Source organism: Gekko japonicus, unplaced genomic scaffold (assembly GCF_001447785.1).
Source record: "Gekko japonicus isolate JY-2015 unplaced genomic scaffold, Gekko_japonicus_V1.1 scaffold1212, whole genome shotgun sequence".
In the NCBI taxonomy this organism is placed as follows: Eukaryota; Metazoa; Chordata; class Lepidosauria; order Squamata; family Gekkonidae; genus Gekko; species Gekko japonicus.
Genome location: NW_015169209.1, coordinates 521187 through 538592, shown reverse-complemented (window position 1 = coordinate 538592; position 17406 = coordinate 521187). Strand labels below are relative to the sequence as shown.

The following is a 17406-nucleotide window of genomic DNA, read 5'->3' as shown; positions in this document are numbered from 1 at the left end:
ACTTTGGAATTGAGTTCCCAGCAATGAATTCCAGGCACATGTCTGGCCCAAAGTCCTCATGGCAACCATATGGTCTTTGTAACGGTAACTGGCCCCAAACCTAGCCTCCACCCTAAAAGAGTGAACGAGAGGCTTTTGAGGCCAGCGTCTCATTTAGCATCCTGTATCCAACTCTCCGCTCACACCCTGTCTACACCCCACCCTTCTACCTCTTCCCCCAAATCGTTGATTTTATTTAAATTAATTTGATTTTAATTCTTTAATCAATGAAGCAATGATAGCTGAAGATGAACTTAGTATATGTGCGCCTTCTGTCACAAGAAACTTAGCGCAGTCCTGCTAAAACCTTGTCTCTAAGAGGGCTTTTTTGGGGGGTGAGTATTTGTGTGTGTGTGTGTGTGTGTTTGTGCATGCCTGGAAATCATGGTTGACTTCTGGTGACCCCTAGTGGGGCTTGGATGTTTCAGAGAAGTCGTTTGCTATTGCCTGCCTCTGCATCCTGGCCCTGGTATTCCTTGGAGGTCTCCCACATCCAAGTACTTGCCAGGGTCAGCCTTGCTTAGCTTCCGAGATCGGGCTTGCTTGAGCTATGCAGGTCAGGGTTCTAAGTGGGCTTTGAAAGGGGCATATTCATTACATTTATACAACAGTGCATCAAAGGGGGAAAATAAACTTTTCCTACACTGCAGATTATTGGCTGAGAAAGTTACAGAATTCATCATTGATAATCTACTTTTTTTGTCATGCAATAATTTGGGAGCACCTTTGGCAGGTCTCTCTTTAGGCTGGGAAATGACAAGGGTCACATCGCTGGGCGCCCTCTCAAGAATTTCAAGCGCCGTGGGGTGGCTGACTCCTTCCAGGCTCATGCTGTTCACCGATATCAGGCGATCTCCTGTGTAGAGAGATTAATGCAAGGATCAACAACCCAACATTTATAATGCAAGGCTTTATTCAAGAATCTCACCACTGCAGATATGCAGCTTCCCTGCAATTCCAACATGTTGCTGATATTCATAGTTGTATGGCTCCAATTCCTGGTAAACTGCACCTGGACCTCTGGACAACACCCATTTGTAATAGCAAGAGGAATGTAACAGGTGAAGCTACCAGGGTCCAACCTACCTGAGGGACCGCCTTTCCCCGTATGTCCCCTCAAGAGCACTACGGTCAGGGGCCCAAAATTTGCTAGCTATTCCGGGCCCCAAGGAGATCAAACTAGCCGCTACTAGGACCAGGGCTTTTTCGGTGGCGGCTCCTACCTGGTTGAATGAGCTCCCAGGGGAGATCCGGGCCCTGCGGGATCTTATGCAGTTCCACAGGGCCTGCAAGACGGAGCTCTTCCGCCAGGCTTTTGAGTAGGAGCTGCCCCCCTCCCACTATACTACCACCGTTGTGGGCTGGATGAAGCCCTGAGGAAACATCCGAACATGGAAGAAACCCTAAGCCGCCTACTTGGAACTCGGACATACAATCCGTCATCTTTGGATTATGATATCACTGAGCACTTTGTTTATACAGGAATTTTAAGATGCACTATGGTTTTAAATTTATTATGTATATTTTGTTTTTATTATGGCAAGGTTCTGCCTTGCCTATGTAAGCCGCCCTGAGCCTATGGGGAGGGCGGGGTATAAATATGAAAAATAAGTAAATAAATAAATAAAATACTGAATTAGACCATTGGTCATACTGAATCAGACCATTGGAGACCAAGCCCTATGAGGAAAGGCTGAGGGATTTGGAATGTTCAGTTTGGAGCAGAGGAGGTTGAGGGAGGACATGATTGCTCTCTTTAAGTATCTGGCGGGCTGTCACTTAGAGGACGGCAGGGAGCTGTTCCTGTTGGCAGCAGAGGGTAGGACTCTACAACAATGGGTTTAAATTAAGGGCGGTAAGGTACTGGGGGGATATTAGGGGGGGAAATGTTACAGTAAGAGTTGTTCAACAGTGGAATCAGCCGCCTAGGGAGGTGGTGAGTTCCCCCTCCCTGTCAGTGTTTAAGGGAAGTTCTAGGCTGATCCTGCATTGAGCACTAGATATCCTGTATGGCTCCTTCCAACTCTGTGGTTCTGTGATTCCATCAAGGTCCGTACTGTCTACTCAGACTGGCAGCAGCTCTCCAGGGTCTCAGGCAGAGGCCTTTCACATCACCTACTAGCAGGTCCCTTTTAATTGGAGAGGCCAGGGATTGAACTTGGGACCTTCTGCATGCGAAGCAAATACTCTTCTACTGAGCCACAGCCCCTCCCCTAAAATGAATGAATTGGAACTGTTTGTGAAAGGTTTTTTGTGCCACTGGAAGAGAAGTGCACACACGTACAGTCAAGAAAGCCCACCCCCCCAACTCCTCCAGATCATCTTACAGTTTGACATTAGCCCTGTGCAGATTAACCCATCTGCACATTGACTAACCACGCAGGGAGGGACAGTGGGCATAAACTTGCTGGCCCCACCCACCGTATCCAGAGATCACTGAGTTTTGTGCATGGCAACAACTTGGCAATTGTGCGGAGGTGGGGCCAGTGCAGCTGTGCCCGCTCTCCTTCCCTGTGTGGTGAGTCAATATGTGGATGGGTCATCTGCAGCTGCAGATGGCTATCAGAAGCCCCAATTAAACATGCACCCTAGTTCCCAATCCCATAAATTTGCCATTGGTTCCTTATTCCAAGCAAATGTTACTTGTTTAGTATTAAGAGAAATACTCCTGGGCAAGATGAACCACAGCTGCAAAAAGCAGCTTTAATTTACAAGGATGGTATATGCCAGGGATGGCTAAACTTGCTCAACGTAAGGGCCACATAGAATAAACATCAGATATTTGAGAGCCGCAAGTCATGAGCAACTATTACACACCCATTTTTATTGAAAAATACGCAGACTTGCTTTTTATCAACATTAAATGAGACTCCCAAAATAAAAACAAAAGGGGTAAAAACAGGTATTGATAGTTATATTTATTTGTCCAATGATATTTATTTATCCGAGAGAGAGAGAGAGGTGGAAATAAAGAATGAAAGAGGTGGAAAGAGAAAGAGAGAAACAAAGAAAGCAAATAGATGGTGGAAGGAGGGGGGAGGGAAGAAGAGAGAGAAAGGAAGGAAGGAAGGGAGAAAGAGAAAAAGAGAAAGACAGGTGGAAAGAACACTGGCTGGGGAAGGGAAGACCGATCGGGGAAGCATGCCTCCCCTTTGCTTCCTCAGCCACCCTGTCGGGAGCCACACAATATGTGTGAAAGAGCCACATGTGGCTCCCAAGCCGCAGTTTGGCCACCTCTGGTATATGCTAATATTCTGACACATTGTTTTCTTAGTCTCAGAATGCGTTTCTTATTTTGGAGCTCTTCAAGTAACACTCTTACTATCCAGGCATGGGACACAGAACTAGGAAAACAAGCTCTTTAAAAGCTCCTCTTACTCCCTTGCACCAAAGCCTGGGTAAGGGGTATTAAGGACCTTTTTTTAGATCTTGGACTCAAACTCATCCTGTGATCCAAACTGCAGCATGGGATCCACTGCGGTGGTGGAAAAGTGCCATCAAGTCACAGTTGACTTAGGAAGACTCCATGGAATTTCCAAGGCAAGCGATGAAGGTGGTTTCCCATTGCCTGCCTCTGCGTAGCAACCCTTGACTTTCTTGGTGGTCTCCCATCCAAATACTAACCAGGGCTGACCCTGCTTTTAGTTTCCGAGATCTAATGAGACTGGGGTAGCCTGGGCCATCCACATCAGGGCCGGGATCTACTGTACTTGTTTCATTTTGTATCTCTTTATCTTATGAACTCTCTGCCTCTTTCCACCACCTCTTGTCATGCTGCTGGTGTGGGTCCCCCCCTGGTCTTCCCAGAGGACCAAGTGTGGGTCGCAACTTGCCCACTGAAGAGCAGAGTTCTCTCTGGGCAGCTGTCTTCAGGCACTCTTTAGCATGCTTTTCAAATACCATGCCACCTGCGAAACTCTCATGACCACAATCACACTGGTTAACTGCTCCCCCTCAACTACCAGCTATCAAAGTTCAAAAGAACATCCCCAGTTTGACACCAGATCATATGTTCAACACAAAAAATGCAATCAGTGCCACAATTCTCTGGATGTGTGTTCTTCTATAATGAATGCGGCTGTTGTTAGGGGAGAGGGCAGTCCTGTGAGAACAAGGAAAACTGCTGCTCAGAGGGGACCCTATTCAGTTTTGCAATTAATCAAACAACAGAGCCCTGCAGCACCCTTGGGAACACTCCACTACATTTCCTGTAACATTATGCCTTTGATAAAAGCACCGGAGCTGCAGTTTTCCAAGATGAACTGTTGAGCTTTTAAAAATAAAATAATTTTTCCAGTCAACCAATTGAAGATGGCATTGAAAGCACTTCCTTATATTCAACTATTGGCCTGTGTTTTGAACGACAGGTCTGCTCACAGCATTGCATTTCCTAAGCCAAACGTTTCTCAAAGAAATCACCACCAATAAAAAATTTTTTTTTTATCAACCACAATGGACAGGAAGGCATTGAATTACTAATGTGAAAACAGAATTTAGGAATTTCTTTTCCCTGTCACTGTCTTTAGACAAGGTAACTTGAACATATACCTGGTTTCAATGACCCCTGCAGATCAGCTGGTCCTCCAGGTGTTATGGAACGAATAAAAATTCCAAGATCGAGTTTTCCAGTCTTCTCCCCACCAGTGATCTGGAACCCTGTTGAAAACAGCAGTTCAGTAACTCTAAACATTTATAGCAATCGTCTGTAACCTGATTTTCAAAGGTGTAGATTTTATTGCATTTGGCCAAAGTGTAAAGATTGGTTTTTTAAATATATTTTAGGTAAATCCAAGTGATTTTCAAAGGCTGACAAAACAGTAAACTGTGGTTTATAAATTACAGCTTGATCAAGCCCTAGTTAACGGGTGACGTCTCAATTCAGACAGTCCAAATAAACCCAGATTGGGCACCAAACTGAGATTTTGGGAGTTGCAGCTAATTCGTTAACCACAGTCATAATTGTGGTTTTCTGTGACATTTGAATTCACAAACCACAATTTGTTGATGATTATAATCACTCCAGTCCACTTGGCAACAAAGACAGTGGTAGGATGTCCTCACTGATGGGAAGCAGGAGAGGAGGCAAGAAGTACATAAACTGGCTTTATGCACAAACCAGGATTTATTAGTTATGGTGTTTTCCACAAAGGGATGGGCTTTTGTGGTTTCTGCACTCCACTGATGTTATGGTTCCTTAGGCAGCGCAACAGCAACGGAACCTCTACATCGTCTCAATTCAGACAGTCCAAATAAACCCAGATTGGGCACCAAACTGAGATTTTGGGAGTTGCAGCTAATTCGTTAACCACAGTCATAATTGTGGTTTTCTGTGACATTTGAATTCACAAACCACAATTTGTTGATGATTATAATCACTCCAGTCCACTTGGCAACAAAGACAGTGGTAGGATGTCCTCCCTGGTGGGAAGAAGGAGAGGAGGCAAGAAGTACATAAACTGGATTTATGCACAAACCAGGATTTATTAGTTATGGTGTTTTCCACAAAGGGATGGGCTTTTTTGGTTTCTGCACTGCACTGATGCTATGGTTCTTTAGGCAGTGCAACAGCAATGGAACCTCTACATGGGGCTGTGGTTCAGTGGTAGAACATCCGCTTGGCATACAGAAGGTCCCAAGGTTCAATCCTGGCCATCTCCAGTTAAAGGATTTTGCAGCAGGTGACGTGAAAGACCTCTGCCTGAGTCCCTGGAGAGCTGCTGCCAGTCTGAGTAGACAATACTGACCTTGATGGACCAAAGGTCTGAATCAGTATAAGGCAGCTTCATGCGTTCACGGCAGGTTTCCTTCCATTTCCCCCTGCCCCAGTCCCCAACTGCAGCCCCACACACACTCTGCCACTGGAGGGCCTTTTAAAATTGGGAACTGACACATCATTATAATGTTATAACAACCTGTCTTTCAGGTTATCTGAATTTCCAGCTTTCATTTTCTCTCTCACCCCCTTTTTATGGAGATATATGGGGAAATGTATATCTCTGCAGCGAAAGGGAATATATACTTATTTCTTTTTTAATGAATGCTGGGAATTCAGCAAACCTAAACACGGTGATTGTGATAATTTTTTTTAAAAGCCCTCTGGTGGGAGGTCCCTGCACTGTGGGGGACTGGAGCAAGGAAAATGGAATCTATACGGGTAGGACCAGGAAGAACTCGACTTTCCTGTTCATAGGGTACAACCTTGGCTCAGCTGTAGTCTTCCCCAAAACATTGCAGCAAGCAGATTTGGGAAAGATTGCAGGAGATACAGGGAAAACCCAGGAGGCACATGGAAGCATCACAATGATGTGGTGAAACTGGGGGAAAAATTGCTTCCCAATAGCATCCAAACTGTGGCAAATAACCCATGTGTAAAGGACCTACACCTGGCAGGCTACAGCTGAAATCACATTTTAAATATACCACAGTTTACTGAGACAGCTGAATGCAGACCTGCTGTCCCTTGCTTGCCAGAAGCTTCTGGTTACAAAGCCTGTAAAATCATATCCCCAAAAGCCTTATATATGAATTACACACAAATTGTCCCAATGGAGAACTTTCCCTCCCAGGTCAAGGAGGTTAGATTCCAAACTGGGAGACCTGGATTCCAGTCCTAGTGGGGTGGATCCAACCACCCTCTACGTAGCCTCCTTCCAACTTAGGTAGCTCTTCCTACAACCCAAGAGCCATTTGAGTTAGAGGAAGATTATGTAGACCGGAGAACACCTTGAGTCAAAATGAAAGGTGGGGTATACATATTGTAAGAAATGACTGAATGACTCAATGAATGAATTTTGCTCAGTGGAGTAGAAGGATCCACTGCTTTCAAGTTATTGGCTTTCTCCATCCCATCGTGACACAATGCATAATTACTGCATGGAATACACCACCAAAAGACAGGATGTTTAAACAGATTTAAAAATAGCTTAAACCAAGTTATTAAGGGATAGGTCTTGTTTTCACTGGCTGTTTGTCATTATAGCTAACTAGAACCCTCAGATTCAGAAACAGAGATCTCTGTTGCTGGGGGCCAAGAAGGGGATGTCCATGACCTACAGTGCTCTGTTTATGAGTTTCAGGAGAATCTCAGCAGCCATTTTGGGAGCAGAATTAGAATGACCTTAGCCTTGCATTTTAGAGAGAAGAAGAGATTGGATTCATACCCCACTCTTCACTACCTGAAGGTGTCTCAGAGAGGCTTACAATCCCTTTCCCTTCCCCTCCCCACAACAGACACTCTGTGAGGTAGGTGAGGCTGAGAGAGCAGCTCTGAGAGGACTTGTGACTGATCCAAGGTCACACCAGCAGCTGCATGTGGAGCAGTGGGGAATCAAACTTGGTTCTCTCAGATTAGAGTCCATGTTCTTAACCACTACACTAAAATGGGTCTTAGTGAATGATACAGGAATCCAGGGAATAGGCTCCCTCTGATAGGAAGAAGGGATTGTTAACTAGATCAGAATCATGCTGCAAGCTCAGTATTAGTCCGCTTGGGGTTTGGTCTGTTTCAGTTATTTAGGCACCTCAAGTATCGGGCCATTTATTCTACAGAACAAAGGCAAGTTCCTAGTAGACCTCACCCATCATACTGAGTGTGTTTCATCTTTGTTTTGTTTCCATTCACTTAGGACTTTTAAAAACAACACACACTTACCTAAGCCGTACTTTTCATCTTTTTTTAACTTTACCAAATTGATCTCCCTCTCTGGCAATGAAATCACATTCTGTTTTGTTTGTACAACATCTGCTGAGGGGGAAAGAAAAACACTGACTCAGAGATAGGATGGAGTGAATTTCTTTCTAGCATGCTATAACACGACTCAAAGGCTTTTAAGTCAACTTTTGTTTAGACTCACTGTGCAATTAAAAAGAACTCTTCCCGTGATTCAAAAGGGCATTAATGGTAAGCCTAATCACTATTTAGACATTCTAGTCATTTACTAAGATGGAATGCTCTTCTTTTTCCTACTTAAAATAACTTCTTAGGGACGTACAATCAGATAAGCATTTAAAACAACATACAATCCCCCAATCTGAGAAAAGCATGGGGAGGTACTGGATCAAATCTATTCTGAAAATGTACACTGATCTATCAGGAAGTCATAAGAACACAAGAGAAGCCAATGTTGGATCAGACCAATGGCCCATCCAGTCCAGCACTCTGTCACACAGTGGCCAAAAATACCAGGTGCCATCAGAGGGGCCAAGACACTAGAAGCCTTCCCACCATTGCCCTCCCCCCCCAAGCACCATGAATACAGCGCATCACTTGCCCAAGACTGGGTGCCTTCAGACGGGCCATTTAAGCCATCATAAACTGCTCTGGTTCCAACTGGAGCAGTTTGTTCCAGAAGAAACGTGATCGCACTCACCTCCTGACTGCGCAGCACATCGCCATATGCCCGTTCAGATTACCGACGCGCATCAGCGCGCGTCGGCAGTTTTTAATATTTTTTTTTAACATCGTCTCTCCTCAGACAACGAAAGGTGGCCCACTTCGTACATTATATGTAAGAGCCCTCAAGTCGCAAGCAACTTATGGTGCCTCCGGCAAGGGGCTTTCAAGGCAAGAGGGAAGCAGAGGTGGTTTGTTTTTGCCTTCCTCTGCAGAGTCTCCCCATCCAAGAACTGACCCTGCTTAGCTTCCGAGATCTGAGCAGGTCGGGCTACACCATGCTGCCTTCCCACTACTTGGAGGATTGGCTACATTAGGGGTGTGTGGCCTAATATGCAAAGGAGTTCCTGCTACAAAAAGAGCCCTGTAGGGCCCCTGTGGAATGGAGGAGTTGTATGTTGTCCTCACGTCCACCATACAGACGATATATTAGCCACAGTGACTAAAGGGACCCCTTCGCATCCCAGGGCAATAAACCTGCACGTACCAGTGCTAGCAGGCAACATCATGGGAAGGCCTTGGCTCCTATGCTGTCTGTTGCCCCTCCAGGGCACAGGGCTGGCCAACGTGTGGAGCAGGATGCTGGACAAGATGGATCCAGTAGGATTCTTCTTATGTTACGTTCTTATGATGCAACATATAAACTGGCCCTCCTGGTGAATGCCCCCAGTCTATGTTCTTAAAATAAACTCAGAGATGCAGTGAGATCTGAACTGAGCAGTGTCCCCTTCTAAGCTGAGTTAGTGTGAGCCAGCTCAGTTTTTCAGCCTCCAGCTCACAGATTTTTGTCTTAGCTCAGGAAGGATGGCTCCAGAGCAAACTGATTTATGCAGGAGCCAAACGGCTCGCTCACAACTTTAATGCCAGTAGCTCGCAAAGTAGAATTTTTGCTCACAAGACTCCACAGCTTAGAGGGAGTAATGAAATGGAGTACTACCAAAAGGAGGCTCATCCCTTAAGAACATAAGAACATAAGAGATGCCAATGTTGGATCAGGCCAAAGGCCCATCCAGTCCAACACTCTGTGTCTCACAGTGGCCAGAAATACCAGGTGCCATCAGGAGGTCCACCAGTGGGGCCAGGACATTAGAAGCCCTCCCACTGTTGACCCCCCCCAAGCACCAGGAAGACAGAGCATCACTTGCCCCAGAGTCCCTATCTATACCTTGTGGCTAATAGCCACTGATGGACCTCTGCTCCATATGCTTATCTAATTCCCTTTTGAAGCCGTCCATGCTTGTAGCTTGCTATGCTGCAGGAACTCTTTTGGTAATATCTAATTGCCTGGCTCAAACGATTTTTTTTTATAAAAGCAGCAAGAAAGTACAAGCTAATCACCAACAAGCAGTGGACAATTCAGAGACTCCTAGATTTAAATTGGGAAATTTTACTCCAGTGTTTTTTTTTTTTTTTAAAGAAACTGAATCAAACAATGCTGACCTAGAACATAGGCTTGGCCAGTATCTTCGGTGGAGGATGAGTCTGATTCATTTTTCTTTCTTTCTAGGCTGGCATTTAAACCTGCATGAGACTGTAAACTAAAAGAGTGGTTGGAGAAAGAATGGGGGGGGGGAAGTGGAGACGGAGAAAGGGAAAGCAGGAGGGGACAAAGGGGGAAAAAGTGATAATGGTATAAATAAACATGACGCATGAGTGAAAGCTGGTATAAAAAGGCATGCTGCTGTGCGCTAGAACAGGGGTCCCCAACATGGTGCCCACGGGCACCATGGTGCACGCCAAGTGTTTGTAGAAAATGGGTGGGGCCAGGTAGGGCTTTTCCCCAGCAGGGCATCTGACTGGCCACTGGAGATCTGATTGACTGTGCATATTTTTTTTAAAAAAGCATTCCAGTGGCAGCTGTCACCACAGTGTTGGTTTTGTTCTCTCTCTCACTCCTCCTTCCCAGTGTAAAATTACCCTTTAAAATTACCCTTCTTCTCCCCTGCACTTGGGCTTCCTCTCTGCGTGTGCCTGGCTCCGCCTCTCATGGCAGCCATGTTGTGGTTGCTCCCAACCACCTCGTCTCAGAATTCCAAAGGTGCCCGGGGGGCTCAAAAGGCTGAGGACCCTTGCACTAGAAACACACCCATGGAAATACACGGAACATGGAGAAGTTCATTCTACTCGACAGAGAAACAGAGCACAGGGAAATTAATGTGAAATAGCCGGTCATAAAGAGATTTTAGTACAATGGGATGAAAATGAACATGGAGGTTCTACAGAATTACAGCACTTGCTTAAATGCAGTGGTTCCTACGGGACTGACTACCGGCACGGACAGGAGCACCTGCGCATTGAGCTACTGTTGAATGCTCCAGAGCTTCTCGCTCTTTACTAAGAAAAAACTCAGGTGGGATTCTGCGTGATTTTGAATCAACAATGCGTGTGTGTTAAGTGCCGTCAAGTCACTTCTGACTCATGACGACCCTATGAATTAATGACCTCCAAAACGTTCTATCGTTCAGCCATTCTCAGGTCTTGCAAACTGAAGCCTGTGGCTTCCTTGACTGAGTCAATCTATTTCATGTTGGGTCTGTCTGCCTCTTTTCCTGCTGCCTTCAACTTTCCCCAGCATTATTGTCTTTTCCGGTGACTCTCGTCTTCTCATCACGTGACCAAAGTATAATAGCCTCAGGTTAGTCATTTTGCCAGCCATTTAATATTGTTTAACTGCTCCCGATGTCCACTGTAGCACATTGGAAAGCGTTTTGAATGTAGAACGTAAAAACAACAACAACAACAACAAAACTTGAAGAAGGGGACTTCTGCTTTCAGATCCGTGGCAATGCCATTCTAGAACAGTATATGCATACATACATACACTCTAACCCAGGGGTCGTTTCGTAGAAAAAGAGCTAGGGGAACTCATTAGCATAACTCATTAGCATATGCCACACTCCCTGACATCACCGGAAGTGTGTCATAAGTCCACACACCCTGACATCACCGGAAGTGTGTCATAAGGCCACACACCCTGCCCCCAACGGTCCCGGCCGCCGCCGGCCTTGTAGCTCCACTGCCGAGCCCCATGAGGGGCCCGGCGGTGGACCTGCAAGGCCGGCAGGAGTGCAAGGAACCCCCGCGAAGGCCCTCCCTGGCCCCAGGCAGGCAGGGGTGGGGAGAGGCAGTGAGGAAGCAACTTACCCTCCCTCTTCTCCTGCCTCCTCCTGGCTGAATGAGGGCCGGAAGCGGGGCGGCCAGAAGCAGGGGGCGGGGCTTTGTCATGTGCCCCGCCCCCCGTACCTCACCCGGGGGAACTGCGATCCCCCCCGAAATGACCTCTGCTCTAACCTGAGCTTCTTATTAGTACAAAGATAGCTATAGAACCAATTTAAATGCTACAGGCTTTCTGATGAAGTTGCAGAAAAACAATTCCCTGTGATGGTGTTAAAAATGGTGGATGGAATGGAAAGCTTCTTATCCTATGTCCTGGTCCATATATACACATAGCATCTCTATACCAGCATCTATGGTAGGGTTGCAAACAGTGTCCCCTCTAAGGTGAGTTAGTGTGAGCTAGCTCACAGGTTTTTTTAGCCTCCAGCTCACACATTTTTGTCTTTGCTCATTAAGGAGGGCTCCAGAGCAAACTGATTTATGCAGGAGCCAAACGGCTCGCTCACAACTTTAATGCCAGTAGCTCACAAAGTAGACGTTTTGCTCACAAGACTCCACAGCTTAGAGGGAACATTGGTTGCAAACAGCCTGGAGGGGAAAAAAAATCAGTCACAGGGGCTTAATGGGAGGTTATTTTCCAGGTGATGTTATTTACGCCCATGCCACGACAAGGTTCAAAAGCTTCAGCAGCCCATTTCCACACATTAAACCTCTCTTAAAGGGTCAGGGCATATTTTCCCCCAGGTCTGTTGACAATCCTGATCGTGGGTGACCTTTGGCAATTTGGAGGCACAGCCTATGTTAAAACCAGGTGGTGATGGAAAGAGTCATCAAGGTGCGGCCAACTTATGGCGACCCCGTGGGGTTTCCAAGGCAAGAGATGTTCAGAGGTGGTTTGCCATTGCCTGCCTCTTCATAGTGACCCTAGACTTCCCTGGGGGTCTCCCATCCTAAGACTAACCAGGGCTGACCCTGCTTAGCTTCCGAGATCTGACAAGATAAAGGCTAGCCTGGGCCATCCAGGTCAGGGCTTGAAGCAGAAAGTAGGTTTTAAACACGACACTCCCTGCACACATCCTCCACTGGGAGGTGCTTTTTGTGTGGCTTACGGATGGGCACTGCAACACGGGAATGCGCCCATAGCGAGGCCATGAGAAAGATTCTTACTTATTTAGCTTTGCTGCTCCAGATACTGATTCGACATCAGGTTTTGGCACCGGTTGGAAGAGCTTCCCCATCAATTCTTCCATCCTCCGCGAAGAAGAGTCTGCGGCCCCAATGACGTTTTTCCGAAAAGGGCTGACCGAGATCTGACTCTGGCTCAGATCGTGGAAGGATTTGCTCATGATCTTGGGTCTCTCTTCCCATGACTGCTTCTCGTTCTTGTCTTTGGAGGAACCCTGGAGGGGCTGGAAGAGGGACAACTCGGAGCAGGACAGTCTCTTCAGGATCTCTGCTTGAACCGACAGTGGCCGGACGGCCAGGCGGCTCAGTGTGTTGCTGGCCAGGCTGCCTGTGCTGATGGCCCGGCCCATGTTAAACCCTTTCACAGAGTCCGTGTGGAGGTTGAGGCTCCTAAACTCTTTCTGCAGGCAAAGGAGATTGGTTTATGCAGATTATAAAGAGAGTGAACTACCTTCCTTGAAGAGGAGGGACTGTGGCTCAGTGGTAGAGCATCTACTTGGCATACAGAAGGCCCCAGGTTCAATCCCTGGCATCTCCAATAAAGTTCAGGTTGCAGGTGATGTGAAAGGCCTCAGCCTGAGACCCTGGAGTGCAATGGCCAGTCTGAGTAAACAATACTGACTCTGATAGACCAAGGGTTTGGTTCAGTATAAAGGAAGTTTCATTTGTTCATGAAACCTAGAAATAATTTACTGCATCAGCGACAACAATGATTCCATCTAAACAAATCCACTAATTTTGCTGCTCCACGTGGAGGGTCTGTGAACATGGAGTCGCAAAATAACGCACCTCTGTGAGGCTTTGCACAGGAAAGCAGCTGAGGGGGGAAGGCAGGAACCCTTCCTCCTCCCACGCTGACATTCTGAGCCCGTTTGTCCCCCTGCAGCTTCTATGCGACGGCTGGGAAGACGAATCCCCAGATCCAACTCTTTAAAAACCATAACATGTCATTTAGCTCAGAGAGAGGAACTTTCTCAAAGGTCATCCAATGTGCTTCATGGCTGAGGGGGATCTGAAGCTGGGTCTCTCAGGTGATGGTCAGATTTGCTAACTACTGCACTACGCTGGCTTTCTCTGCAGAAGCATAAGAGAAGCCATGTTGGATCAGGCCAACAGCCCATCCAGTCCCACACTCTGTGTCACACAGTGGCCAAAACCCAGGTGCCATCAGGGGGTCCACCAGCGGGGCATGCCTACATTGTGCACAAAGAATGAGGCACCATTGACCTACATGGGGCAATGGCCAAATGCCATGGACAACATCTCCCCCCCTTCCTCTAGGGTAAGCAGATTTAACCGTTACACCGACACATTGCTGTTACATCTACCACTATATATACACGTTTATACAGAATCAAACTCCTGGTCCATCAAATCTGTATTGTCTACTCAGACTGGCAGCGGCTCTGTAGGGTCTCGGGCAGGGGTCTTTCATATCACCTACTGCCAGACTCTTTAAACTGGAGAAGCCAAGGATTGAACCTGAGACCTTCTGCACGATGACCAGACCCTCTACCACCAAGGGTGGCCAAACTTGCTTAACTTAACAGCCACACAGAATAAGCAACAGATGTTTGAGAGCCGTAAGACATAAGCAAATAGTACACACACGTTTTTATTGGAAAATATGCAAATTTGCTTTATATTAACATTAAGTTAGATTGTGTGAAAGAGCCGCATTCAGCTCCCAAGATGCAGTTTGGCCACCCCTGCTCTACCACCGAGCCACAGCCCCTACCCACGTTGTTTTCAGTAGACTTATCAGAGATAAGTAGGGTTAGATCAACACCTTATGGTCCATCCACACTGCAATCCTCTGTCAGCCACCCAGTTCAAGGACTACGAACAAGCACAGCAGAGGCAACCTCAGACTGCCATTTCAAGTAATTTTTATCTCACTGTAGGTTTGCAGAAACTCTGCATCAGGACACCACTCGTGTGTAGCAGAAAGGATCCCCTCAAAATCAACTTTCGGTGGCATTACTCAGGCATGTGCCGATGAATGTACTGCTCATGCGAGTGCTTATCTGGAACCCGATTTTCCCCAAGTCTCCTCTCCTCATTCCTCTAAGCCTTGAAGATGAAAAACATATCAGAGATGAAAGAAGTTGTGAAAGGAGTGAAGGAGACGTTATCCCAAGGATAACAAGTCTGAGAGGAGAGCCAAATGATTTATCTGCCCCCTTACATACAGAAACAAACTCTCCGGGAAGAGAAGTCTACTCTGCATAAGCAGAGCAGTGTCAGGAGTAAAAGAATTTGAGCAAGATCACAGCTCTCCTACTATGAAGAGGTAACTGGTATTTGAAGCCTGGGAAGAGGAGCTGCAAGTCCCCCACGACAACAAGATACTGCTCAAGGCACAAAAGCTAGCCGGAAGCAGTTCTGGGAACAGGGGTTAAAGAGGCGCATGGCTGCCCCTGAAAGCAGCAGCCCTCTTCCTCTTCCTCCCTTGTAACACATAGTAAGTAACCAGGGGTCATTTCATAGAAAAAGAGGTGCAGGAGCTCATTAGCATAACTTATTAGCATAACTTATTTGCATATGCCACACCCCCTGACATCACCGGAAGTGTGTCAGAAGGCAACACCCACCGCTCAGGCTCCACTGGACTGTTTTGGATTGCTAGCTATTTGGGGGGGGAAATATGCATATCTGTCCTCGCAGAGGAGGGAGAGCTTGTATCTGAATGAAACTTGGTCTTAAAGGTGCCACTGGACTCTTTTGGATTGCTAGCTATGGGAGGGGGGAAATGCACACACCTTTTGCTTCTTATTCTGTTTACCTTGTTTGTTGTCAAAACAGAGGGAGAGCTCGTACCTGTGCCACTTGACTCTTTTGCATTGCTAGCTATGGGGGGGGGGGAACACACAGATCTGCCCTCACAGAGGAGGGAGAGCATGTACCTGAAGGTGGGCCGGGGGGGGGCCTCTGCAACTTACCTGGCTGCTTCTGGCTCCTCGTGGCCTGACTGAGGGCTGCTGGGAGCAGGGGGTGGGGCTTGTTGCATGTGCATGCCCCCTGGGCTCCTTACTGCCGGAGCTCCGCTCCTGTGCGCTCCCACAGGAAATGACCCCTGTAAATAACTACACATGTATTTCACCACTGTACATCTAGTTTTCTTGCCCTTGCTCCACTTCTCTGGCTGCAATTTGTGGGAGTTGGGGAAAACAAGATGGTCGATCAAATCACATCACACATTTTTTCCTTTGTCTGTCTTGCAAGGGACAGGGGCGGGGAGAAACACAGGCCTGACATTTTGAGTGACTGCCATGAACACCTTCTATAGCCTTCTGCCTTCTATCATTCCCAGTGCGAATTAGCATTCAATTTAAACTTCAGCACATTTTCACAATGCAAGTTAGGACAATGAAGCTGCTGACGTCCATAGAACAGGGGTCCCCAACACGGAGCCCAGCGGCACCGTGATGCCCACCAAGGGTATTATTTAGAAACTAGACAGGGCCATGTGGGGCTGTTGCCTCCAGCAGGGTTTCTGATTGGCTGTGCAGATTAAAAGGCATCCTGTTGAACAGAGCTTCTGTCCGAAATGTTAAAGAGCCACTATCACTGGAGAAGACCCTGATGCTGGGAAAGATTGAAGGTCAAAGAAGACGGGGACGGCAAAGGATGAGATGGTTAGACAGTGTCATAGATGCAACGAGCATGAAACTGAGCAAACTTCAGAGGATGGCGGAAGACCGGAAGGCCTGGCGTGATCTGGTCCATGGGGTCGCGAAGAGTCGGACTCGACTGTGCGACTGAACAACAAATCAGAGTTATACGTAGGTTTGCTCTCTGACAGTTAGTGGTTGGCTCCGCCTCCTGCGGCAGCCATTTTGCAGTTGCGCCAACCACCCAGTGTCAGAATTCCAAAGGCGTCCGCAGGCTCAAAAAGGTCGGAGTCCCCTGCCGTAGAACAACCTGTGGAAGCAGAAGCTGTGACTGTCCGTCAGTCCTTACCAATCTCTTGAGTATCCTGGTTACTTTGCCTGGCTCTCATCTGTAGCTGGAATTTATGTTGCGAAGAGCACAGCTGCAGCAAGTACTGACAGGTCTTGCTCGTGTCGGTTTGGAACGCATGCTTTATTCCATCAGATGTGTTCTGCAGAGTGACTTTCCTCTTCTGTAACGTGAAAAGCATATAAAGAGGGTTCTGTTTGTTTGTTTGTTTTTTAAATAAGGACTAGCCTTCCAGCTTGGAACACACTCTCATCAATATTCCTAATACAGGTAAACCAAACAATGGCTTAGATGGACTTTAAGAAGTATTGAGTATATCGATCCCTATGAAACTAATTAAAAAACAAAACAAAATTAGAACTCATCTAGTGGCTATGTACTATAAACCAAAATGTTACTTTTTTCATTATTCAGCACATGAAGTCAGAAAGAACTGAATAATAACGGAGGATGGGAAGTGCCACCAAGTTGCAGCCAAACCGTGGTGGCTCCACAGGGTCAACAAGGCAAGAGAAGAAAGAGTTGGGCTTGCCATTGCCTGCCTCTGTGTAGCAGCTCTGGAATTGCTTGGTGGTCTCCCATCCAGGTATTAACCACAGCTGACCCTGCTTAGCTTCAAAGATCTGATGAGATCAGGCTAGCCTAGTCCATCAAGGTCAGAGCTTAGTAACAACACCCTGATTCAAAGGCTTGTGTCCTTCTGGGGGGGT

At 46.9% G+C, this 17406-nt stretch overlaps 1 protein-coding gene across 1 annotated transcript in view; it reads right to left on the bottom strand.

Moving 5' to 3' along the window:
* PTPN13 (protein tyrosine phosphatase, non-receptor type 13) overlaps positions 1-17406 on the bottom strand; it is a gene marked incomplete at its 3' end in the record, with an annotated part of 206803 nt that overhangs the window by 34736 nt on the left and 154661 nt on the right. Inside the window, exons 16-22 of the mRNA XM_015416359.1 lie at positions 16697-16859; positions 13797-13807; positions 12716-13128; positions 9872-9969; positions 7691-7780; positions 4588-4695; positions 764-895 (exon numbers count right to left, since the gene is read on the bottom strand). Of these exons, the coding sequence (XP_015271845.1) occupies positions 764-895; positions 4588-4695; positions 7691-7780; positions 9872-9969; positions 12716-13128; positions 13797-13807; positions 16697-16859 (1015 nt within the window). The remainder of the gene's footprint in view (positions 1-763; positions 896-4587; positions 4696-7690; positions 7781-9871; positions 9970-12715; positions 13129-13796; positions 13808-16696; positions 16860-17406) is intronic.